Raw genomic sequence first — 26,184 nt, 5'->3', positions numbered from 1 at the left:
GCCCCGCACCGCCTGGCTCCAGGGCCCTGACGCCTCCTGCTTCCCTGTGCTTGCTGGCCTCACCTCTTCTGCACGGGCACTGCTTCTCCCATTCACTCTGGCTGCATTATTCTGTCTTCCAGTCTGCAGCCAGAGCGATGGCTTAGAAATAAAAGCCTGATCCCATCAGCCTCGTGGGAAGACTCTCCGATGGCTTCATTTTGCAATCAGCTGTGGCCCCAGCCTGCCTTTCCTGTCTCATCCCACTCGGAGCTCCCCGTCCGTGCATCTGCCTGGAGCCCAGAGCCCAGAGCCCTCCTACTCTTCCCCAGCAGGTCTCAGTTCCACTCATCACTTGTCAACAAAGCCTTCCTGACCTCTGGGATCAGATCTTCTTTCACAGGCCCACCTAGTGATGGCTGTAGTCACAGTTGCCATCCACATGGATTGATGACCATTCCCTCCACTGGAGGATAATGAAGACTGAGTCTTTTCTCTTTTCAATATTGTATCCTCAGTATGTAGTGTATAGCAAACATTGAATATATGAATGTATGAGTAGATGGATGGGTGATTGGATGAATGGTTGGGCGGATGGAACATTGGGTGGATAGATGGTTGGGTAGATGGATGGGTGATTGGTAGATGGACAGTTGGATGGATGGATGGATAAATGAATGATTGGTGGATGGATGGTTGGTAGATGGATGATTGGGTAGGTGGATGGTTGGGTAAATGGATGGGTGAGTGAATGGATGGTTGAGTGGATGGACAGTTGGGTAGGTGGATGGATAGATGGGCAGATACAAATAAACCCAAAACAAGGATTCTAAATATACAGAAATGCTCCCAAATCACAGTTGTTTGACTTGAACGTTAGGAATGCTCTTTTCTTCCAGGCAACCCTAGCATTCTAGTAACCTGTTTAGTCCAAACACTTCATTTTACAGATGAGGGAAATGAGGCTCAGAAAAGGCAACACACTTTTGTTTAAATGCTTCTTCCAAAGAAGTGAGGTTAAGGCCCTACGCACACTGGTGGGTCTGATGAACTAGGGGGTGTGCTGCAAGAAATTTGTTACTAATTATAAAGTACAGAAGTCTGTGAATGATTTGTTATTTTCATAAATTAGTGTAATTTCCCCACATCACATCATCACTGTTACTCACCGCATTCCAATGTTCTTTCTAGAAAAGAAAAGCGAGGAGTAAAGAGAGATCCTGTGAGTTCGACTGCAGCCCCTGGGAACCACCAATCCTAATACACTATCCCCAGTCGTGGCAGCTGGGGTGGTGATGAGGGGGCCCGGGGCTGGGGATGGTCCTCGGCTGTGTGCGTTCCTGCCTCGGCCCACCAATTTGGTGTTTTTCTGACACAGCTGAGCCCTCAGAGAAGTATGACACTTCTGCCCTATTCTCCCTTAGCGTAATCTCTCGGGAGGAGGTGAGACTCCTCTGCTTGGTGACTTGGAGAAAGCAGCCCCCATAGGTACCCTTCTCCTCCCCCAGCTGCCTGCCATGTGACAACCTCTCTGGGGCTGGCCCTCCCCAGCCTTTGTGGCTCCCTGCACTTGTACACAGCCTGGCACTGGGTGTGGAGGGTTAGTTCAGGGGGCAGTATTGGGAGCAGCCATTCTGACTTGCTTCCCTGATTCCCCTCCTCCATGGTAAGACCCCCTTACTCTCCGGAACAGTGCAGACACTCTCACCGGGCTCTGTGGTAGGAACCCCCCCTCCGCCTCCCTCCATGGAGGGACCCCTCCCTGGGATGCATATGCTCCCTTTTCTATTCTCCTAAAGCCTGTGTGCAGACTCTCTCTCAGTACCTACACGCTGTCCTATTTGTTTGCTCACTTATTTTCCTGCTGGGTATGACCTCCTGGAGGCTAAAGGGAAGTCATCTCATTTGTTTTTATATCTCGGTCTAGCACCCGTACATACTCTGCCGAATGAATCGTGGAATGATGGAATGAGTATATAAATGAGGAATAATTTTTTTCACTGACATAAAAACCTGCTTACTTGGGTTAACTCCCATACTGTGAGATGGATCCCTATTCCAGGGAGTTTGGGAAAGGATTTCTGTTCTAAGTGATTTGTGCAGAGGAAAGAATTCTCAGGTTAATAAAGAGAGGGAAATTGTCAAGTCCCAACAACCAAACATGGCTGGAACATGGCTGAGTCAGTTAAGCATCTGGCTCTTGATTTGGGCACAGGTCATGATCTCACATGTTCATGAGTTTGAGCCTTGCATCAGGCTCTGCACCGGCAGCATGGAGCCTGCTTGGGCTTCTCTCTCTCTCTCTCTCTCTCTCTCTCTCTCTCTCTCTCTCTCTCTTTTTCTCTCTCCTTCTCTCTTTGCCCCTTCACTGCTCATGCAAGCACTCTCTCTCTTTCTCAAAATAAGTAAACTTCAAAAAACAAAACAAACAAAAAAAACAATTAAACATGGTATTTCATGGAGAAAGACACCCCCTCAGAAAATTCTTTGCTATTCCAGCAGATAAAGTCGAATCTACACACACGATCTTAACTTGTCCAAACAGTGCTTCCTGCACAGAGGCCTAGGAGCCCACTGACCTTAGCAGCCTTGTCAGACTCAGCTTTGTATTTTTAATCCAGTTTTAACTCTTTCTTATGCTCATTCTGTGATAGAAAAAACAAAGACCACAATGCTTGAGCAGCCCATGAAACAGGTGGAAGGAAAATATTGTTAGGTTCTAAAGAGTTACGGGGGAGAAGGGTGTGTGTGTGAGGGCGTGTTTTCCTTACTATTTCATCTGCACTCTGCCACATGAACTTTTACATGACTTCAAGGTCATGGTCAGTGTCAGTCTGCTTGTGGGAATCCATCATTCGGCATAGCATAGGGAGGAAACCCGGCAACTGAATTCCAAGGAAAATTCAAAAATGATCTTCTAACCAATTTTTTCAGCATCTTTCTCGTAGCGTCCAAAAGACAGTGGAATGACCCAATTTTGTGCTTCCCAGACTGATTGCTGGAAGGGCTGACGGATTGTTGCACACACGAGCTCACCGTCGCTGGCACAAACCCATGTCTCTGTGTGTCATTCACATCTATCGTTGTCCTTCCAATGCATCTAGATAAGTCATGATCAGACCCCAATTCACTGAAATGCGTTTCCGACATAATAATTAGTTCTGATTGTTCAGACATTTCCTAATGTTCAAATCCCAAAAATAAAACTACTATCCCATTAGAGAGGATATCTTTTTTATTCATAATAGAGAAAGGTCTTTGAGACTTTAATAAGCCTCAAGGAATTTGGTGGAATATTTGGTAGGAATATTTTCTTAATTTTAATTTAAATCCTACTAATTATCCACGGGAAAATGCAAGCAACTGTTTTGTTTGTGTGCTTGGATCATGGGGGTATTTTTATTTTGTTGCTTTTTTTTTTTTTGTGGGGGGCAGGAAGGCGGCCAGGGTGTTTATTTTGTTTTGACATCAAGAAACAACACATAGCGGTAAATACATCAAGAAACAACACATAGCGGTAAATATATTTTTGCTAACATTCCTTCTTGATAAGACTTCTAAAGTGTATTAAAATCATTTTCCTGCCTTTGTCAACACAAGAAAAGTACAAAACATTGGAATCTTCCCTTGATGATTGAAAAATCTTTCAGAGAATTTGGGGCATTCCCTGAACAAAAAGATGTTATCGATGTCACCATGTGAGGCTGAACCCATGTGTACTGAGCTAAAAACTGTGAAGAAGGGTTTTTTTTTCTAGAACATGTCCCAGTCACCAGCCTATTTTGTTGAGATTTGCCTCTCTATAATTCCACCGGCCTAAATATGTGTGGGGTGGGGGGAGTTGATGAGTCAACATCACCAGAGACCAAGCCAGTTCCATGTTGAAGACATAAAAACCATCCCAGGCTCCTTCCCAACATTAACACAGCTGCGGTGATGATTTGGGAAGATTAACTCCTGTCAAGGTTGGCATTTGAGGCCACAAACAGAAAAGAGATTACAAGTGTATGCAAAATAAGCTGCTCTTGAAAAGGAAAGAAAAACAACTCTTGCCCATGGTATCCTCTCTCTTATTATTCTTTTTCTTCTGGAAACATCTCCCTACCACTCCCAAAATAAATGCCAGGTGTTTTGCTGCACTTCCATTTAAAACTAGAGAAAGAAACTTGATACAGTGACTTTTTGGTCTTTTCAGAGAGCTTGGGTTGGAAAGTGTCATACAAAGAATTATTAACAACAACAGGGGGTTGGACTAATGGGGGTTTGGCCTCTAGAGGAGACATGGGCGACAGAGGCCTGTGATCCCCAGAGATGGAAAGCAACAGAGTAAGTGCTCCTCTTACCCCAGCTAAGTCCTGAAGGATGTGGCCCAGGGAGTCCATTGGTCTCTTGGGCTTGATGAGACGGAGCTGGGCATCTGAGTGCCAGAGAAAAGAAACTTGGACAAAGAGAGAACTCTGGGGATATCCAAGTGCTGATTAGCATGTATATGTATATGAACCTGACACTAGGTTCAGACCATCAGGAAGGTTTATGGGGAAGAATCCTTAAAGCTAACACAGGGCTGGGAAAATCTCCTGTTCCCACCAGCCACGGTGGAAAACCCCATAATTCATGGGACGTCTGTTAAAGCACTAAGAAGGTCTTGCCTCAGTAGTGGAAAAAATGAATCCTGGGCTAAACACTGCTCTGATCCCATCTAATGAAGCCCTAAAAAGATTAGGCTGTTCCAAATAACTTAACTGCATCCCAGAGCAAAGTTCAGGAATATTTATAAGAATACAAAAATATCCAGGATCCAAAAGCATAAGGCCCCACAGTATCTGGAATGCAAAGAAGCAGGAAAATATGACCCACAATGAAAATAAAACTCAGTTAATCAAAACCAACCCAGAAATTATGCAGATGATAGAATTAGTACACAAGGACTTAAAAAAATTTTTTTTTAAGTTTATTTATTTATTTTGAGAGAGAGAGAGAAAATATGAGTCAGGAAGGGGCAGATAGAGGGGGAGAGAGAGAGAATCCCAAGCAGGCTCCACACTGTCATCACGGAGCCTGAAGCGGGGCTCGAACCCTGGAACCATGAGATCATGACCTGAGCTGAAGTCAGATGATGAACCGAGACACCCACGTGCCCCCCCCTTTAAAAAAATGTTTTTCTAAGTTTACTTACACAAGGACTTTTTAAAAAGTATTATAACTGTGTTCCATATGTTCAGGAGGCTAGAGGGAAGATTGAGCATGTTAAGTACAGATGTGGAAGACATAAAAAAGATCCCAATTAGGGGCCCCTGACTGGCTCAGTCAGTGGAGCATGTGACTCTTGATCTCGGGGTTGTGAGTTTGAGCCCCATGTTGGATGTAGGGATTACTTAAAACTAAAATCTTAAAAAAAAAATCCCAATCAAGTGTGTCAAGAAGAAAACTCTAATATCTAAAATGAAAAACATAGTGGGTGGGATTAGTAACAGATTAGTCCTTACAGAGAAAAAGACTAGTGAACTCGAAGACAGAGCAGTAGAAAGACTCCAAAATGAAACACGCAGAGAAAAAGACAAGAATTTTTAAAAACAGAGCATCAGTGAGTTGTGAGACAATTCAAGCAGCCAAATATGTATTTAATTAGAGTCCCCAAAGGAGGGAGGGAGATTTTTAAAAACTATTTGAAGAAATAATGGCTGCAAAACTTACCAAAAATGATGTAAACTATAAACCCATAGATAAGAATCTAACTCTCAGCACAAGAAACAAGAAGGAACTTACACCAAAGTATATCATAACCAAATTGCTTAAAACCAGTAAAAACATAAAAAAATATTAAGAGCAGCCAGAGAAGGAAAGACAGAAGAACAAAAGAAAGGATGGCAGGAGTTTTTGTTGGAAACCACGCATGCTAGAGTGCAGGGGGGCAATCAATTTCAAGTAGTAAAAGAGAAAAGAACTGTCGATCAAGAACTCTTTGCCTAGCAAAAACAGCTTCCTGAAACATGGGTGAAATGAAGGTTTTTTTTTTTTCAGACATTTAAAAGTCAAGAGAATTAAGTACCAGCAGACCTATCTTTCAAAAACTGTTGAAGGAAGTCCCACAAACCAAAAGAAAATAATACCAGATGGCCATCGGTACCTACACAAAAGAATAAGTAACAGCAGGAATGGTGACTCTGCAGGCAAATATAAGTTCTTTTTTCCTCATTATTTAAATCTCCTTTAAGAGATAGTTGGCTATGTCAAGCAAAAATAACATGTGTCGTGGGATTTGAAACATACATAGAAATAAAATATATGACAACAAAACACAAAGGCCCAAAGGGGAGAAATAAAAATATATTGTTGTAAGACTCTACTAAATGTACATGAAATGGTGTAATAACACTTGAAATGCATCACTTCAAAGATGTATAGTATAGATCCTAAAGCAACCACCTACATAACACAAATAGTTATGGCTAATAAGTTAAAAAGGAAATAAAATAGAATCATTAAAATAATGACTTTTTTCAAAAGAAGCCAAAAAGTAGGGTAAAAAGCACAGAAAAGAGATGGAGAAAACAAATAAGACTGTAGATTTAAACCAACCATATCGATAATCACATTAAATGTAAATGTAATAAACACTTCTGTTAAAAGGCAGTAATATTCAGAGTGGATGGCAAAAAAAAGACCCAACTATATGCTGTCTACAGAAAAAGCATTTCAAACTTTGCTTAAAAATACAAATAGAGTAAAAGTAAGAGAATGAAAGGCAGGGGGAACTATACTGTGAAAATGTTAATGAAAACAAAGCTGCTGTGTCTGTATTATATCAGAAAAACAGATTTTGGAGCAAGGAATATTACCAGGCATAAGGAAGATTATCCGATTGATAAAAGGTTCAATTCATCAATAGGACATAAACATTCTAAAAGTCTATTTAATAACAGGGGAGCCTAGGTAGCTCACTCCATTAAGCGTCTGACTCTTGATTTTGGTTCAGGTCATGATCTCATGGTTTGTGAGATCAAGCCCCATGATGGGCTCTGTGCTGAAAGCCTGCTTGGGATTCTCTCTCTCCCTCTCTTTCCACTCTCCCACCACATTCTCTTTCTCTCAAAATAAATAAATAAACATTTTTTAAGTTTATTTAATAATAGAGCTTCAAAATACACAAAGCAAAACATGATCAAAAAAAAAAAAAAAAAAAAAGAAAGAAATGGCCAAATCCCCGGTTATAAAGTGATAGTTCCATACCCCTTTCTCAATAATTGATTGAACAAGGGGCGCCTGGGTGGCTCAGTCAGTTAAGCGTCTTTAGCTCAGGTCATGATCTCACTGCTCGTGGGTTCGAGCCCCGTGTTGGGCTCTGTGCTGACAGCTAGGAGCCTGGAGCCTGCCTCAGATTCTGTCTCTGTCTCTCTGCCCCTTTCCTGCTTGTGCTCTCTCATTCTCTTTCTCTCAAATATAAAATAAAACATAAAAAAAATTAAAAAAAATAATTGATTAAACAAGTAGATAGAAAATCAGCACAGATATAAAAGACTAGAGCAACACTATCAACCAACTTGACCCAATTGCTAAACACTACCCATTAGTGGCAGAATTATATTCTTTTCAAGTACAAATGGTACATTTAGAAGATAGACTATATTCTACCCATTTTAAAAAGTCTCAATAAATTTAAAAAGATTCAAATTATCCAAAGCATATCATCTGGCTAGAGTGGAATTAAATTATAAATTAATAACAGAAGGATATCTGGAAAGTCCCCAACTATTTGGATATTAAATAATACACTTCTAATAGCCCATGAGTCAAGGAAGAAATTAAAAGGAAAATTAGAAAGTATTTGAACCAATACTTGAACCAAATGAAAATTAGAACACACATGGGGCACCTGGGTGGCTCAGCTGGTTAAGCATCTGACTCTTGGTTTCAGCTCAGGTCATGATCTCACGGTCGTGAGATTGAGTCCCACGTCAGGCTCTGCACTCTCAGCATAGAGCCTGCTTGGGATTCTCTCTGCCCCTCTCTTTCTGCCCCTCCTTATGCGCTCTCTCTCTCTCAAAATAAATAAACTTAAAAAAAAACATATATATACGATTAGAGTTAGGGTTAGAGTTAGGGTTAGGGTTATATATATATGGATATATATTGGATATATAAATATATATAAATATATATATATATATATATATATATATATATATATATATATTGTTTTTTTTTAAGAAGCCAGACACCAAAGTATAAATGATGTTTAATCCCCCTTTATATGATGTTCAAGACCTGGCAGAAGTCAGAATGGTTGTTATTCTTGGGCACTGTATTGACTGGGAGGGGACATGAGAGAATGTCCTGGGGTGACGGGAATGATTTAGATCTAGGGGAGGCTTGATTACACGTGAGTGTAAACATTCATCAAGCTCTCAGCTTCATACTTTTACAGAATGTATTTTATACCAATAAACACACACACACACACACACACACACACACACACACAACAACTATGGAGACAGTAAAATGATCAATGGTTACCAGGGGTTGGTAGGGGTGGGAGGGAGGAATGAAAAGGTGCAGCACAGGAAACTTTTTAAGGCAGTAAAACTATTCTGTAAGATACTGCAATGAATACCTGTATGATATTGTGTTATGGATTTGCCAAATCCATAGACTGTACGGAGCAGAGCTTGATATAAACTGTAGATCTTAGTTAATAATGTATCAATATTGGTTCATTAGCTGTAACAAATATACCACACTAATGCAAAATGTTAATAATAAGGCAAACTGTATAGGAGGAAGGGGGGTATATAAGAATTCTCTGTAGGGCTCAATTTTTCTATAAACCTGAAACTGCTCTAAAACATAGTCTATTAATTATTTAAGTATGTAGTATATAAATACCTGTATTAGTATATTGTTTAAATATTTAAGTATATTATGCATAATATATGTGTATGTTGTGTTAATATGTATGTTAACATATTTTAAAATTATATGTGTGTCAATATATTATTTAAATATATTACATAAATATTATTGTTTAAATATATTACATAATTATTGTTTAAATAGATTACATAAATATTTATATCAATAAATATATTGTTTGAAGATATTTAAATATTTAAATACATGAAAATATATACGCACATACACACACAGCCACCACAATCAATAAAGAATGAGGAAAATGTGAAAAGCTTGAGGGAAGCACTAATATTTTAAGAGCAATTGTCTATAGATGGCGAGTGCATTGGTGATTTTTTTTCCCCCTCACTTGTCACTTTTCTCTATTTTCCAAATTGTTGCAATGCATGGGAGGTGATCTCAGGATGGAAAAATACTCCTCCTCTCCTCTTTTTAAATGCCCTGTTGAAACCGGATGAGCAGAAAGCAGACACACACCTAATTCAGCGCGTGACCTTCTTTCTCAGCCTGTATCTCAAGTCAGGAGCTCACTACCCCCCCTCCCCCCCCCCCCCCCCCCCGCCTCTCTGTGTTTACTTCCTGCCAGACTTAAATAATGAGTCAGAAGCAGGACTGGGGACTGGCTGGGCGGAGGCTGCCCCCGGCTCTGCCTGACACACCCAGCCTTGGCAGGAGCTTGGGAGTAGATCTGGGACTTTGCAGAAGTTTGTTTGCAAGGAGGAGATTACTACTGCCTAGGAAACACGGGGCACGGTCATGAAGAGCTGGCCCAGCCCCTGCTCATCAAACAGGTCTTTTTCATTTTTCTTTTTTCTGGGTCTGCGAATGGACCTTGTTTATAGGGAAATTAAATTGAAGGACAGACCCGGGTTTCCTTCTAATTATGGAGACCACAACACAAATGTTTTCAGACCCCCCGGGAGAGCTCAGCAATAATGGGTCTGAGCCCCGGCTTCCAGAGGCACCAGACCGAGCTGGACTGTGGTCCCCACCATGCCACATTTTGTCTGTGTGGGGACGAGTTTCTTAACCTCTCCAAGCCTCGATTTCCTCGTGGCCTTCCGGTCATCTGCGTGCGTCCATTCTGAGCGGCGGGTGAGGTGTGTGTTTGGGCCCTGGGTCCCCTGCCCTGCATGCAGGTGACTCAGTGGCAAGGCACAAGGGGACATTCTGGCCTGTCATTTCAAGCCCACCCTTTCATGTTTCAAACCATTTTTCTACCCTTCTCTAAGCTGCTGCTACCCAAACACCAAGGATTTTTGTTCTAAGTCTATAGTTGAAAAAGTCAAGGGGTTGAGCTTAATGAATCTGCCACATCTTCTGTTTCCCAGACTTAAAGAAGTTCTGGAGTTCTCTATTGAAGAGCCTAGTAAGTCTGGGGGCGCCTGTGTGGCTCAGTCAGTTAAGCATCTGACTTCGGCTCAGGTCACGATCTCACGGTTCATTGAGTTCGAGCCCGCGTCGGGCTCTGTGCTGACAGCTCAGAGCCTGGATCCTGCTTTGGATTCTGTGTCTCCCTGTCTCTCTGCCCCTGTCCAGTTTGCACTCTCTCTCTCTCCAAAATAAACATTAAAAAGGATATATTTTTTTATTTTTATTTTTTTTTTTAATTTTTTTTTTTTCAACGTTTTTTAATTTATTTTTGGGACAGAGAGAGACATAGCATGAACGGGGGAGGGGCAGAGAGAGAGGGAGACACAGAATCGGAAACAGGCTCCAGGCTCCGAGCCATCAGCCCAGAGCCCGACGCGGGGCTCGAACTCACGGACCGTGAGATCGTGACCTGGCTGAAGTCGGACGCTCAACCGACTGCGCCACCCAGGCGCCCCAGGATATATTTTTTTAAAGAGCCCAGTAAGTCCAGTCTTTCCTAAAGTCTGTTTCCTATAGATCCATAATAATTACAGCGTTCCCTCTGCCTGGAACCATCTTCTTTCCCCACAAATCCCTATTTCTATTTGGTTTCAAAGACCCAGCAGCAAGGGTGCTCCCTCTGGAGGACTCTCTCCCTTCCCTCAGCAGAGCCAGGCCCTCTCTCCCACCCCGGTGCTCCCACAGAGCCTGCCTGTAGCATTTAGCTCTTCCAGAACGCTTTGTTTACATGCCTCTCTCTACAACTGGACCAATACGTCCCGTTGGCCTCTTCCCCCTCTGGCCTCCAGCTCAGAGCTCGGCCTGTGGTGAGCTGCGGACCCACGTTCGCTAAATGGAATACGGAATCTTCTCCCCATCCCCCAAAAAGGATGAGGTCTGTTCAGGTGTTTAAGGGGCTGGGTATACAGCAGGAAGTGGGCTATCCCTGAAGTACCAAAGAGAGCCCTGCTTTTCTCCCAAAGATGGAGGTCTATCCTGGGTGGCCCCGTGAGACGGGGACTGTGACAGCTCACTTTTTGGCCAGCTTCACCCAATACTGGACACTGGGTCTGCGACTGTGGAACTCGGCGGAATATACCCGATGGGCCACTTTTTCACTTCTCAGCAAAGGGTGCTCATCGCCCAATTGCTGAAGCCAAAGGTAAAGGAACCTTCCTCGACTGTTCCCTCCCTCCTTCCAAATCCAGTCCATCAACAGGTCCTGTCTCTCAGCTCCCGAATACCCAAAATATCAGAGCCGTGTCTGTTTCGCCATTTTCACCGTAATCACCTCAGTCCCGCTGTGCTCAGGATCCTCCCCGGAGGGGTGAACATTGACTCTCGGGAGGGGAAAACATCTTAGATATTACAGTGCAATTACAAGGTCATAGCTGGTCCAATACGGAATCCGAAGACCACAATACATATACAATGTACCTAATGGAGAGTTCTTGGGGAGGAGAAGGCAATTAGGAACAAACTGTCTAGGAAGGTTCCTGTAGCAGGACAGAGGGAGATAATGAAACCATGATTGTGATCCCTGCCTCCTTCGAGGCACGCTGGATCCTGCCAGGGTCCTGAGTATTTCAGAACTCCCCCGCTCATGCTTCCTCCTCTGACCTCCCGGCCTCCAGTCTGGCCCCCTTGCATTCTCCACACAGCAGTCAGAGAGGTTCTATTAAAACATGAATCAGGGGCACCTGAGTGGCTCAGTTGGTTAAGCGTCTGAGTCTTGATCTCAGCCCAGGTCATGATCTCACAGTTTGTGGGGTCCAGCCCAGAGTCAGGCTCTGCATTGACAACACAGAGCCTACTTGGGATTCATTCTCTCTCTCTCTCTCTCTCTCTCTCTCTCTCTTCCCCTTCCCTGCTTGTGCTTTCTCCCTCTAAGTAAATAAATAAACATTAAAAAAAAAATAAATCCATTCATGTCACCTAAATCTAGATCTCTTACCACGGCCTTCAGGCCCTAGTCTGGCCAACCTGGACCCTGTCCTCCTCTCCACCTCTTCCTACCTCATCAGCCTCCTTCTGTTTCTCTAACAAACCAAATTCATTTGCCCCTTACGTCCTTTCCACTGCCTGTCCCTTGACCTGGATCTTCCTCTGCCTGCCTTTTTTTTTTTGTAAGTTTATTTATTTTTGAGAGAGAGAGAGAGAGAGAGAGCACGTGCATGTGTGAGCGATTGGGGGAGAGGCAGAGAGAGAGAGGAGAGAGGGAGTCCCAAGCAAGTTCCTCACTGTCAGCGCAGAGCCTTACACGTCAGGCTCAGTCCTACGAACCGTGAGATCGTGACCTTAGTCAAAATCAAAGAGTCGGACACTCAACTGACTGAGCCATCCAGGTGCCCCCCATGCCTGGCCTCCTTTTTGCCTTTCCAGACTCAGTTCATACATCACCTCCTTCTCTGAGCATCTAATCCAGAGTATCAAACTGTAGGGTTCTCAACGTCAGGTGCATCAAACCTTGGGGGGCATCAGAATCACCTGGAGGCCTGGTGAAACACAGATCCCTGGGCCCCACCTCTAGAGTTGATTCAGAGAGTCTGACCTAAGACTGAATTTGTCAGGTTTGCAGGGGATGTTGAGCCTGCCAATCTGGACTTCACTTTGAGAACCACGACTGAATCTGAACTAGCCACTCCCTGTCTATGGCCGTCTACCCCAGCACCCCATTTGGTGTCTTTTAGAGCCCTGATAGTACCTGAAAGTGTCTGTCTTCCTTCTGTTTCCTTGTTTAATGTCCGACTTCCTCACTACAACCTACTTACCCAGTGGGGCAGAGAGACTCCAGGGCTCTGGCTGACAGCTGTGTCCCCACCACTTAGCACAGAATCGGGCCCAGAACAGTGGCGCCCAATAGATATTTGTGGGAGGAAAAAAATAGAAGAGGGGAGAGGGCAGAGGCTTAATGTACACGAATTATCCCCAAATTCTGTGCCATAACTTGAAAGTTTACAGAAGCACAAGCAAGTTGGTATTGTTATTGGCCTGAGGGTAGCACCTTGGGCCGTGTGCTAAGACTTTGTCATAAAGATCACATGGGTGTCTTATTAAAAACAGATTGTTGGGCCTCACCCCAAATCTACTGTATCAGACTCTTCATGGGAGAGGTCAGGAAATGGGGTATTTTTAATACTTATAAGTTGGACCTGGCAATAGATGAGTATTTCAGAAATTCCCCCACTCATGAGAATCACCTAGGATGCTTATTAAACACAGATTCCTGGGGCATGTGGGTGGTTCAGTCGGTTAAGCGTCTGGCTTCAGGTCAGGTCATGATCTCGTGGTTCATGAGTTTGAGCCCCGCATTGGGCTCTGTGCTGACTGTGCAGAACCTGCTTGGGATTCTCTCTCTCTCTCTCTCTGCCCCTCCCCTACTTGTGCTCTTATCTCTCTCAAAAGAAATAAATAAGCTTAAACACACACACACACACACCCCCCAAAAAACCCACAGAGTCCTAAGTTCCACATGTAGCGATTTGATTCAGAAGGACTAGGGTGGCTCTAGGAATTTATATATTTTACAAACACCCAGGTAAACCTTATGATCTGGGGAGACTGGGAAATACCACCCCAGATGATTTCATTTACTATCCTTCACCCCCACCCTGACCTTGTCCTATGCTCTTAGGTACAGTTTTAAAGTCATGAAAATAAGAGCAGTGGAATGAACTACCCCGCCTGAGACTAACGTGTGAACCACCATGAGGACAGTATAGAATTGGGGGCCACAATGCTCCATTAAACTATCACCCCTCTCCACACCAGGGGCCAGCTTAAATAAAAGCCAGGGTTCCCAGGACACTCCTATGGTCTTTCTTTCAATGCATCCAGAATTGTTCATCATTTCCCTATAGTAGGTATCCCTTTAGACATCCTTGGCTTTGATGGTGGGTCCTTCTTTTGGGTTCTTGTTCCAGAACCTTAGCAGGTTCCAGAAACCTTCTTTGTCTCCACTTCCTCTGCCCACACCCAGGCAGTCACCAGGTTCTGTGGGTTCTGCCTTGGGATGGTTTCCTGGGGACCATTCCGCCGCTACAGGGACCTCCCTTATGTCCTTCCAGCCTCCCTCTCCAGCGCACCAGTCCAAGCCCCTAAATTCATCCTCTGAACTCTGTCCTCACATGCATAAATCTTTATTTAAATATAAACAAACAAACCACAAAGCCCTCCTCCAGCTTCCTGTTACTTGCAGGATAAGATCTCAACCCCTCACCTGACCTCCACATTCTCCTCCATCTGACCTCACTCTTTCTGCCTTGTTTTTAGTGAACACTCACCCCCTCCGTCAGGGCTCACGTCCTACTCAGCCACAAAGAGACCCAATTCAGGAATTCTGCCCCACCTGGGATGGCCTCTAGAGCTGTCCCCTTTAGTTCACCCCCCACCCCTGCCAGGAGACTCTCCTTGTCCACCCCAGCCCTCAGAGAAGCCTTCTTCTCCTGAACCCCAACAGCACTGAGCCTATGGCATCACACAGCTCCAGAATAATGCAGTGGTTCTCAAGTGTGGACCTTGGACCAACCAGCAGCATCAGCATCACTTGGGAACCGGTTAGAAACGCTCATCCTTAGGCCTTGGGCCACACCTACTGAATCAGAATCTCTGGAAAAGAAACCCAGCGATCTATGTTTTAACCAGCCTGGCAGGGCGATCCTGAGGCCTGCTCACGTTTGAGAACCAGCGGATAACGGTTAAGACTCCTGGCTCTTGAGGGGCGCCTGGGTGGCTCAGTCAGTTAAGCGTCCAAGTCCAGCTCAGGTCATGATCTCGGGGTCTGTGAGTTCGAGACCCGCGTCGGGCTGTCAGGCTCTGTGCTGACAGCTCGGAGCCTGGAGCCTGCTTGGGATTCTGTGTCTCCCTTTCTCTCTCTGCCCCCCACCCCCCACTCACACTCTGTCTCTCAAAAATAAATAAACATTAAAAAAAATTTGTTTTTTAAAGACTCTAGGCTGTTGAGTTTCTAGCCCCTCTTCTTCAGTGACAAAGGTGCCAGAAACTCACTTAGGACTCGCTTAGGGCCTCTGCCTGAGAAACGTCAGTCAGCTCTGAACTACTCCCTGTGACCCTCCTTGGAAGCGTGAGCAGGTAGGATGCGAGAGGACAGGAAACAGCTACTACTCAGCAGCTTTTCCTACAAGACAGTCATTTCCTCTGGTGCAACCTCATAGCTCTACTCTCTGGGGAGAAGTTGTATGGTAAGATTCATTGTGTTTTGAGTGTTTAAAAAGAGAGGGGTGCCATCCCTGGCTGGTGGTACCCAAGGAGCGAAAGGAAGGCTCGTGAGACGGTGGGCGGTGGACCCCGAACTGGGCACAGGCACCCAGGGCAGCCATGCTCGAGGGTGGACGTTGCTGAGCAGTAAGAGGGGCACCCCGGCTTTGTCCTAGGAGCGCGGGCCCATCCTCCCTCAGGAGGCAGGGACTTGGGCAGCGATGGGCACAAGGGAGGTGCCTCCCAGCCTCTGCAGGGCTCTGAGCAAAGCGGGGCGAAGTTGCAACAGCGACACCATGTGGCGATGGGAACGCAAGGCGGATGAATTGACGTGACTCAGTCGGATGAAAAACTTTACCCTTTCGGGGATGTAGGAGCCCCATCCTTGTGTCATTCAGAGGGAGGAAGACCCTTAAGGCAGAAACAATGGACTTTCTACTACTAAATCGTAGATGACATAGGGCTCCAAGCCTCAGTTTCCCCATCTGTAGAGTGGAGAGAACGCTGTGTGGAGGGACGTTAGGCAATATTAACGTATGCCTTTCCCCCTACATTCTTCCCTTGTCTCCAGGTCCAGTGGGAACCACCGCGAGCCTTTCTGTGTTTTCTCTCTGGAGTTTTTCCAATGAGAAAACACAGTATGAGGCCAATGGTTTCTTCGGTCTTTTGTAAAAACCTATCATCTCGCCTGTGAAGAGAAAATGCCGATTGTCCAATGTGGCAAAGGGAGAGATAAATGCATTGGAGCAAAACAAGAGAGCAGAGGAAAGTCTTAGAAAGTGAGGAATGTCTGAGAGTCCCTCCCTGCTCCCTGACTGTGTCCTCCCGGCCTCACCAAAGACTCCCCAGTGCCAAGAGCATCATGTAAGCAGCGCACTCCTAGGGCCTGAGGGACAGCGTGGCCCGGATCACGGGCACCACGGTGGCGAGGGGACAGACGACGGCCTCAACAGAGCAGGTGGCGAGGGGGGCCTTGCAAGGACGGCTGACGTGGGCATGCCCACCAGCCTGGCAGAGTAAGGACTCGGAATCGGAAATGAATTGATTTAAAGAAAATTAAAGTTCACTTTGTGCGCACAGAGCGTCCGTCTGGCGTGGTGTTGGGTGCCCATCCGCAAAATGAACACAAAACACGGTTATTAGCATCGTCGTGGATGCCGAGGGCTGTGTGTGCCACCAGACCAGTACCCACGGAGCCAGCTCTTGCCCTCTCTTCCTACGAGTGGCCTGACTCCAGGAGCCCGCGCCCCTCTTGATGGTTTGTGGGTTAGTCCAGAGCCCTGCACCCCAGACATTCACGTGTTTGTGGAGGAGAATCTATGTTTCTAATTGTGAACAGGAAGTGGCTTCTTTGGGCTTGCTCTTAGAAGGCACCTCCTTTATGCTCATGACAATAAGAACAAAGGGAGAAATAATAATGGACTAAAGCTGAGGAACAAGAAACAAAAGCCTTTTGAGCTGCTGTTACTCTTCAGTGTAGCTGAGACCCAGGCCCCAGATATTTCCCAAGCCTCTTGAGAGATCCCGGGACCTCACAAAGAAGGGGAGGGGAGAGCCGGATCTTGGATCTCCGCCTACAGAGATTTCCCCTGCGTAGAAGTCCAGAAAAGATGGGTCTCTCCATTAGCTTCATGATCACCCAGAGCCAATTTAGACAGGTCATCTGGTCTCATCAGAGTCAAATATTACAATCTCCGTCCAGTTATCCTGATACAAAGTTCATGAAAACGAAATAGCCATGGGGGTCGAGGAGGCAAAGGAGGCCTCCCTTTTGCAGAAAACAGGGGTCAGAGGTGCCGTTCAAGGCATATTCTGTGATTCCCTCCGCAAAAAAGAACACTCTGCGCCACCATTTCCCTAAAGAAATCTGATGTTCAGGCCAAGAAGTTCAAAGTGGTTCGTCTGGAAACCCTATAGCCAGAGCCCTCCCCGCCGAAAGTAATATCAGTCAGGCGTGGAAATTCCTGCCACCAGGGGTCGCTCTTACTCACCCATGACCCTCCATAGTTTAAGGCTTAAACTCTTTGGTAAAAAGACACCACAAAGCATTCATGACCTCAGATTTCGTTGTCTACTGCCTGTGATGGGGAAGAAGGGGTGTCTACCTTTCAATTGTTCATTTTTGTTCCTTGGAGCTCCTGTTGATTTATTTCTTCAAGACCAGTAATTCTAGCCTCTAGCCTCCCGGAAGCTGGGCTGCGCTGAACCAGATCACGCACTGAACCCACCACAGACGATTAGTAACTGCCTCCAGGGCTCTTGTCCCCAGGCGGTTCTGGGGACTGAATGTTCACATCTGCTGGCTCTCTGCTTGTGAATGCCCCCAAAACGGTGGGTGCCAAAGGCTGCATGGGAAGAGTCCATTGGGTTTCTTCCCATCGGCCATGGCAGGGAAATCGGGACCCACTCTGGGTCATAATAAGCAACGACTGACCCCGCACTGGCCTTGTTTCCCTGCACCAATGTGGCCTTCGCGATGCCTGGAATGCATCCACCAGCCTCCCTGGGACCTAGGGTCCTGGCCACTTTAGTACTAGTTTTTGAATCCTGTCTCATCGGCCGGTGCCCTCATTGGCTACTATGCTGGAATATAGTCCCCGTCTCACCACACATCAGACACCCTTCAGTAGCCTTGATCTTTTTAAGTTCTGATAATGAGGATAAACAGCCCGGAGTCTTGCTGGAAAGGAACTATAATGGCTAGTTTCATTGGGCAGAAAAACATATTGATTCTCTAACCATGCAGGTCAAGGCAATCACAAAGCAGTCTACGAGCCACTGCTCTGACCATCTCACCACTGAGGACCACGTCATGGGTTTTAGGGTAAATGTTCCAAAGCAAATGGAGCAGAGCAAATGCTAGGCAGGCAGTGAGCTGGCCACGCAGGGGGCCGGGTCAGTCCTCTGAACCTGGCTCCTACCTGTGTGAGTCCCCATGGTCACTGCTTCCGGACTTCTCCTCCAGGTTCCTTTTTATGTTCTGACCGTTCCCGGGTGGTTGCACAGACCCTGGACTCTGAGCCGACGAAGTTCTCTGTGCCAGAAGAAAGAGAAATTGGAGAAGTCAAATAGGAGTCCCTGAAGACACAAGAGCATTTCTCAATTGGCCACTGGCCGCATATCGAAGTGCCAGGTTGGGGGCGCCTGGCTGGCTCAGTCGGTTAAGCATCTGACTTTGGCTCAGGTCATGACCTCACGGCTCGTGGGTTCGAGCCCCGCGTCGGGCTCTGTGCTGACGGCTCAGAGCTGGAGTCTGCTTCGGATTCTGTGTCTCCCTCTCTCTCCGCCCCTGCCCTGCTCACGCTCCCTCGCTGTCTTTCAAAAATAAATAAATGTTAAAAAAAATAATTTGAAGTGTCAGGCTGTTCACTTGCTTTGTCATCCGGCTGAGCAATGCCCGTGTCCTGGCACCGAGTGATACACCGAGATATATGGTGACCCCTGCTCCCATCTGATGGAGGAGAAACAATTACACACAAGATTCCAGCTGAGTAGGACGACTGTTTCATTATTTTTTTTTTTTAGTTTACTTATTTTGAGAGAGAGGCAGCACAAGTGGGGGAGGGGCAGAGACAGAGGATGAGAGAGAGAGAATCCCAAGCAGGCTCTGCATTGCCAGCGCAAAGCCTGACGCGGGGCTCCAACTCACGAAGTCGCGAGATCCTGACCTGAGCCGAAATCAAGAGTCAGACGCTTAACCAACTGAACCACCCAGGCGCCCCAGGATGACTGGGGACACGTACCAGACTTTGGGGGTCATCTGCTCCCCTGGAGAAAGCGAGGATATCTGATCTAAAATCTTCCAAGTGCCCAACTGGCTTGTGGCAACACCTAGATGGGAGATATTTCCCCACCCCCTCCCCATGACTTTGTGAACCAGAATCCAGCCAGAAACCTGGGGGAAAACACCAAACAGAAAAAATGATGAGCCCATGGAAACCTGGGGCCACCTGTTCAAAGCCCTAACCAGTCTGAGAGGTGGTTGCCTTTTCCTTCACTTCTACAATAAGTTCATCTGCTGGGGAATCAATTTTTAAAACCAAGATACAAAACATATAAGGGACAGTCCAAATTTCAAATCATGGGATGGAAAGAGACGAGAGGTTTTTAAAAACCCAATGTAGGGGCACCTGGGTGGCTCAGTTAAGTGTCTGACTTTGGCTCAGGTCATGATCTCACGGCTCGTGAGTTCGAATCCCACATCGGGCTCAGTGCTGACAGCTCAGAGCCTGGATCCTACTTCGGATTCTGTGTCTCTCTCTCTCTCTCTCTTTCTCTCTCTCTCTCTCTGCACCTCTCCTACTCTCTCTCTCTCTCTGTCTTTCAAAAATAAATAAACATTAAAAAAATGTTTTTTAGGGGCACCTGGGTGGCTCAGTCGGTTAAGCGGCCGACTTTGGCTCAGGTCATGATCTCACAGTTTGTGGGCTTGAGCCCCGCGTCGGGCTCTATGCTGACAGCTCAGAGCCTGGAGCCTGTTTCAGATTCTGTGTCTCCCTCTCTCTGACCCTCCCCCGTTCATGGTCTGTCTCTCTCTGTCTCAAAAATAAATAAACGTTAAAAAAAAAAATTAAAAAAAATGTTTTTTAGAATTCAATTCAAAGAATGCTCATTAAAGTATAATATAAATGTCAGAAATGGAAAAAGGGCTTTTTTTTTTTTTTTTAAACCCCAAGCAGTGTTATCCCAAAGCAGTGGTTGTCTTTGAGTTCATCTTCCCAGGAAGGCCCCACAGCCCTGCCCGTTGAGGTGCATGCAAGACTTGGGTCGACCAGGTCCTCAGCAGGACCCCCCGCAGAACCAGAGGGACGGGAACCTGGTGGGGGTTCTGTAGGACATGCGTGCAAGGGTCACCAGCAGCCTGTTTCTAGCCACTGTGGAAGAAGGTGGCCTGCAGCGAGAGACCACTGCCAGCAGGCAGAGAGAGGCCGAGACGAGGGACAGAGGGCAGAGGTCCCAGGGCTGTGGAGGCCTTGGTTCTAGCTGGTCCTGGGGTCCAGCCCGTTCTGCCCTCTTCAACCAACGATTACACAAGATCTTGAGTCCTCATTTGCCTTCACTGATATAGTGAAGTGTCACTCTCTCTCTCTCTGTCACTTGCAACCAAAAAAGTACATTCCCTAAGAGATCAGACCAGCTTTGAAGGAAACAAAGTGTTCTGTGTCAGATAAGTTTAAGAAGGGCTCATTATCTAGCCCTTTTTTGGAAATTCACAGTGCAGGGGCGCCTGGGTGGCTCAGTCAGTTAAGTGTCCGCCTTGGGCTCAGGTCAGGATCTCGAGGTTCGTGAATTCCAGCCCCATCTAGGGCTCTGTGCTGACACCTCAGAGCCTGGAGCCTGCTTCAGATTCTGTATCTCCCTCTCTCTCTGCCCCTCCCCTGCTCACGCTCTGCCTCTCTCTAAAAAATAAACATTAAAAAAAATTTTTTTTAAAGACATCGACAGTGCAAGGGCGCCTGGGTGGCTCATTGGGTTAAGCATCTGACTCTTGATCTCAGCTCAAGTCATGATCTCATGGTCATGAGATCCAGCCCCAAGTTGGGCCCCATGCCTGGCATGGAGTTTGCTTGAGATTCTCTCTCTCCCTCTCTCTCTCTGCCCCCCCTCCCCCTTTCCCTCGCTCACATGCTCACTCTCTCTCTCTCAAAAAAAAAAAAAAAAAAAAAAAAAAATAGAGCCTAGGGAAAGGTCTGAGAAGTTCTGTGGTAAAATAACACATTGTACTCTAGCTCAGTTTCCCAAAGTTTCTTGACCACAGCATCCTCTGTTCACGTGCCACCTGTTACCATCTCATAGAGCTAGTGCTCTTAGGTCTTAGCACAAGACCTCACTTCTTTTCACGGTGCCTAAATCCAGCACGTGATCCAAGTCCACAGGGCGGGGCAGCCCCTCGCCTGGGGGAGGTGGGGGCGCCTTCGTGAAAACTGGAAGGTGGCACTGCTCTGGGCAGGTGCGTGGCTGTGAGCAGACAGCGCCTTCATGTGAATTCGAAACAGCTTCCCTTTCCTCCAGCGGTTGCAGCTCAGATCTAGGCATTTGGCTTGTTGGGTGTTTGGGAGAAACCGGGCACCGTGGGCCCCAGGTCCTGTCCTAAGGGAGGCAGTGGAGGCGAGGCACCAGGAGGTAGGCAAGAAGGGCTTCTCCGGACTTGCCGGGGCTCCCTGTGGCTGCCTGCTCCTTGTCGCTACGAATCTTCTCTCACCCCTCACAGGTGAGACCCAGAGAGAGACCCAGCCCAGCCCTGCTCAACAAAGAGAGCAACTGGAAAGACAAAAGTCCTCTCCTAAGCCCGCCAATTCACCAACTGTGACCACAGGCACTGATGCAGCCACATCATTTGTTAAATTTCTCCTTTCACCCAGACCTTCCAGAAAGCATTTACCGATTTGTTGATTCATTCAATTATCTAAGATACATTCATCGAAACCCTAGCATGTGCCAGAACCAGTGTTAGAAGTGGGGGCTACAAAAATCACTGAGATGCGGTCCCCGCCCTGGAGTTGTTCACAGACTAGGGAGACAGACCCCTGTGCTGTGACCACAGAGGTATGGACACAGGGCCACCCAAGGGGGAGACCCAGTCCTTCCAGGAAAGGAGGATCCCCGCCCCCGCCCCCCACCAAAACCTCTATCAACCTCCAGGCCAGGATTGTTGTAAATCAATTTTTGGAGCTTCTAATTGGACATCTGGGTGCAAATCATCTGTGCAGTCTGAACCTGGGATTTTCTTGAGACCTTGAATCTTGTGTTGGATGGGTGGTGTCTTTGACCTTCATACACCGCCTGAGGGACAAGTTAACTTTGGCTCTGTTTCCCCCAGCTAAGGCATGTGTCTTAGGTGTTGGCTGCTATGTTCACGCAATTGGGTCCAAAAGTAAAATATAAAAGATGCCTCAACTCTCAGGGGCCGCAAATTCTAGTCCTCACACGATACTACAATTAGAAAACTCTCCATTCACTTTTGCTGAGACCGAATGTGGGGGGAAATAACAATAACTCCTGTTTATTGAGCACTTACTAAGTACCAGGCACCGGGCCAGTAGTCTCTATGAACCGTGTCATTGAATCTTGACAACAACCTTAAGAGCCAAGCACTATTCGTGTCCTTGTTTTAGAGCTGAGGTTTGCAGAGGGCAAGTGTTTGGCCATGATCTCACAACAGTGGAGTCTAAGTGGACCCATTTCTCTCTGACCCCAGAGCCAGGAAAAAGGCATTTTTGTTCTATCCCTTTAGTGGGGATGTGTCGAAGGAGGCAGAGAGAGCTGGGGCTGATCCCTTGACTAAAAAAGGGCTGCTGACCCCCCTGCTGGCTTGACGTACATGCTGGCTGAACCGTTTCCTGAAATGAGAGCTCCTTCCTGTCCTACAGGCCTCAGTCTCCTGATCTGTGAACCAAGATGACAATCGTCCCTATTGGACAGTATCAACACAGTCCAAACTTTACATTGCTGTGAATTCAGACTCCAAAGTATTTCCGACTCTTCTAGAATGTTCTTTATCTATATAAGACTACTACCTTTGGGTGCATGAGTTAAAATTGTTTTACTATGATAACTCAAGAATGCCAATACAGAGGGAGTGACATTTTCATCTTAGTCCTGAAGTTTTAAGATCGTAACCCAATCCTGCTTGTCGGACTGCGACATGGGCCTCGGCTCCAAACACCTTCTACGGCCAGGCTTCCCCTTCAATCACCACATTATCTGCAGTGACTTATTCTGCAAATAATTTGACAGATAAATCTCCAGCCCTTTATCCCATGATCAAGGTTACTTTAAAGTAATTCTGGAAAGACGCTGACACGTCTAACGGCCCAGACAGATGCGAACAACAGATGGTGTAAGGAGACAGATCTCTGCTCTAACTAAGGGGGATAAGGGACCACGTGTTAACTTTCCTCGGGCAAAGGTAATATAACAAGGGCTCAGGATCGTCTTTTAAGGCCGAGAAAGACGCTCTGCCTTTCTGCCTCTTCAGCCCCATCCCTCCTCCTAACAGACAACTAATCTGCGAGAAGAATACCATCTCCCTCCAAACAAAACATATCTGGAGGGACTCGAAACAAAAGTGCCAGTGCTGTTGATGGGAATGTCACATTGCACTTTCCAAAGCGCGTCGACATCCATCAGATTCTTACAGAATCCCTGCGAGCTAACCAGGAAGGGAAACCGTTTCCCATTTCTCAGACGGCAAACAGATTGTTCAATGGCTTGGCCAGGTCTTCTTCCTTGAAGTCCGATGCCCTTTCCACAATAACAGTAACACCCAACACCAGCACAGCCCTTTTTTTTCTGCTGTAACAGTAACAGCAAACTTATTACTACAAACACTGTCTGTGTGCCAAGTTCCGCTCTTCTACGTGCTTTACCTATTCAAACTCGTTCAATCCTCACAACCCTATTTTCCAGATAAGAACACCTAGCACAGAGAGGTTCAGCCACTTGCACCGGGTCACACAGCTTGAAAGTGATGGAGCCAGGACTCAGCCCCAGCCTCTGCTCTCGAACCCTACCTTATGTTGCCTCACCAGACACGGAAACGGTTGCCTCTGATCCCTGCCAACTTCCTGCCACGCGCCAAGTAACTAAAACAACCAGACACTTATGAATAAGGTGGTACAGGAGCCTCGATTCATTGCCCAGAATAGCACCTGGCCCAGAGAGGCACCTCATAAATATTTGTTGAGTGTACGAAAAATAGACGATTCCCGTCTCGTCTGGCAGGCCCTTCTGCAAGGCCGGGAGAGGCACACTCGGCCCTTGGAGCTCACTCGTCTGCCACATTTCCTTCAGCGTCTTTGAGCCCCGCTTCCAGTGCCCCCCACCCCCACCCGCCACCCACGCCAAGTCCTGCTGCTTACGGGACTACACGGGCTGTGCGGGGTCAACGGGCGTCACTGCAGAACAGCACGCATGTCTAAAGTTTCCCTCCCACTTCCAAACGGCAGTCTGGACGGAAAAACTGGCAGTCCTCTGCATGACAAACTGCCTTGTCAAGCTGCGTCTTCAAACCTCTCCTTTGCTGCCACCGCTCGAGTAAACAAACAGCCTTTCTTTGGCCCCAGAATGCTCCAGAGCCCCGGGTCTATTTTAAAGCAATCTCCAAGCGGGCACAGCAACTTTCCAGTTCTAAAAACGACGCTTTATCGAGAGCTCAAGTGTCTTATGATTTAAAAAAAAAACAAAAAATCCCCTGACCTTACCTCGTAAATGTTCTCCCTTCTGGCTTTACTGGTCATGCCAACAAGGAGGCTTCATTAAGCCAGTTAGATCATGACCAGAGTGTCTTGCCAACTCGCCCCCTCTTTGAGCAAGCTTCTTGGGAGCAGCGTGACTGCAGGTGAATGCTGGGAAGTAGACCAAAGGTCATCCCCATGGCACTAGGAATCGGATTTCAGAAACAATGGCCAGGCTGCCAAATATGGAGGAACACGATTCTATGCGGGCCCGGCCGCCGCCCATCTGCCCCGTCGAGGGAAGGCGGATGCTCAGGCCACTTCTGCTGGGTCACCCCAAACGTTTTCTTCACCTCAGGGCAAAAACACAAGATAGAAGTGGCTCCCCCACCCTGGCAGCCGAGGTCGCCCGGGCCTCCGGCCTCTCCTGGCAGGCACTTGGTCAGGCCGAGAGCGGGGAGGCCCCAGGAGTGGCCTTTTAGGCCTCCCCAGGTGGAATGTCTTCCAACATGAGAGGGCAGCAAACACGAACAAGCTTGGGGGTCTGAGAGGGCTGGCTTTGAAGCCCCACTCTTCTCTCAAAAGATGGGCGAAACGAGGGTCGTGTTTGCATTTTGACGCTTCTCCTTCGTGTCGGGAAGGGTCGAATCGAGGTTCTAGGTGGACACGAAGATCAAAAACCATGATATGGTGCGAGATGTTAATTTTAGCGGAAGCTGGGGGAGGAGTTGGTGGGAATTCTGTACTATCTTTGCAACTTTTCTGCAGACCTGAAAAATTCCCACATAAAAGGTTTAATTAGGAAAAAACCAAACAAAAAATGACGCGGTCCCTATCCTCACAGCGAATGAATGGGAGATGCACACTCCGTGAACAATGTTTGTCTTCCTTTCCCCAAAAGCAACTGGGTCAAAATGCTAAGAGTCACCAACGAAACAAAACAAAACAAAACAAACAAAAACACAAAAAGAACCTAGGTGCCTCCAAGATGCCCGAGTTGACATGTTACGGGACACCTTTAGTCTGTAGAGAAAGAAAACCTTTGAGATGTCAAAAACATTGCCCAATATTGATGTCTTGTGTGGGTTTAATACTTCACGAGCGATGTAATTTAAAGAAGCCTAGACCGGTTTAGAAAACCCAAATCGTTGCACTTCTTGGAGGCTGTTGCTCGATCTATAAAATGGGGGCCACGAACCCGGGCTTCCTGCCCCAGTGGTTGATGGGAGAACCTTGTGGCTACGACAGAGGGCTGCACAAATGGAGGAGAGGCTCTGCATTCAAAGAGTGGGGTATGTCAGAATAGCCTATCGAGTCCTGTAACATTTACTCAACCGAACTTCAAATGTAGGCAGAAACCCTGTTTTGCCCCTCTAGGATTCCTCCATTTGCTCGTTTTCAAGGGAGAGCAGCATGAAGCCGGGCTCCAGGGTAAGGTGGTTACCGGTGGTTAAAAGCCAAGCTTTACTGTTTATTTGGCTGTAAGCCTTTGGGCTCTATGCCTCTGGGACCGTATCTAGAAAATGGGGGTCATAATTACAGGGTT

General features: G+C 46.7%; 1 protein-coding gene and 1 non-coding gene across 2 annotated transcripts in view; one reads left to right on the top strand and one right to left on the bottom strand.

Annotated features, from left to right (window-relative positions):
* TACC2 (transforming acidic coiled-coil containing protein 2) overlaps positions 1–24,758 on the bottom strand; it is a 182,650-nt gene extending 157,892 nt beyond the window's left edge. The window contains exons 1-2 of the mRNA XM_042960095.1: positions 24,666–24,758; positions 18,384–18,496 (exon numbers count right to left, since the gene is read on the bottom strand). Coding sequence (XP_042816029.1) covers positions 18,384–18,496; positions 24,666–24,701 — 149 coding nt within the window. The 5' untranslated portion in view covers positions 24,702–24,758. The remainder of the gene's footprint in view (positions 1–18,383; positions 18,497–24,665) is intronic.
* On the top strand, positions 18,605–18,689 carry TRNAQ-UUG. The gene has a single exon. It is a non-coding gene; the product is annotated as a tRNA-Gln (tRNA).
* Positions 24,759–26,184: the final 1,426 nt, after the last annotated feature.

The sequence above is a fragment of the Panthera tigris genome, chromosome D2, assembly GCF_018350195.1.
Source record: "Panthera tigris isolate Pti1 chromosome D2, P.tigris_Pti1_mat1.1, whole genome shotgun sequence".
In the NCBI taxonomy this organism is placed as follows: domain Eukaryota; kingdom Metazoa; phylum Chordata; class Mammalia; order Carnivora; family Felidae; genus Panthera; species Panthera tigris.
This window is presented reverse-complemented; position numbering and strand designations above follow the sequence as displayed.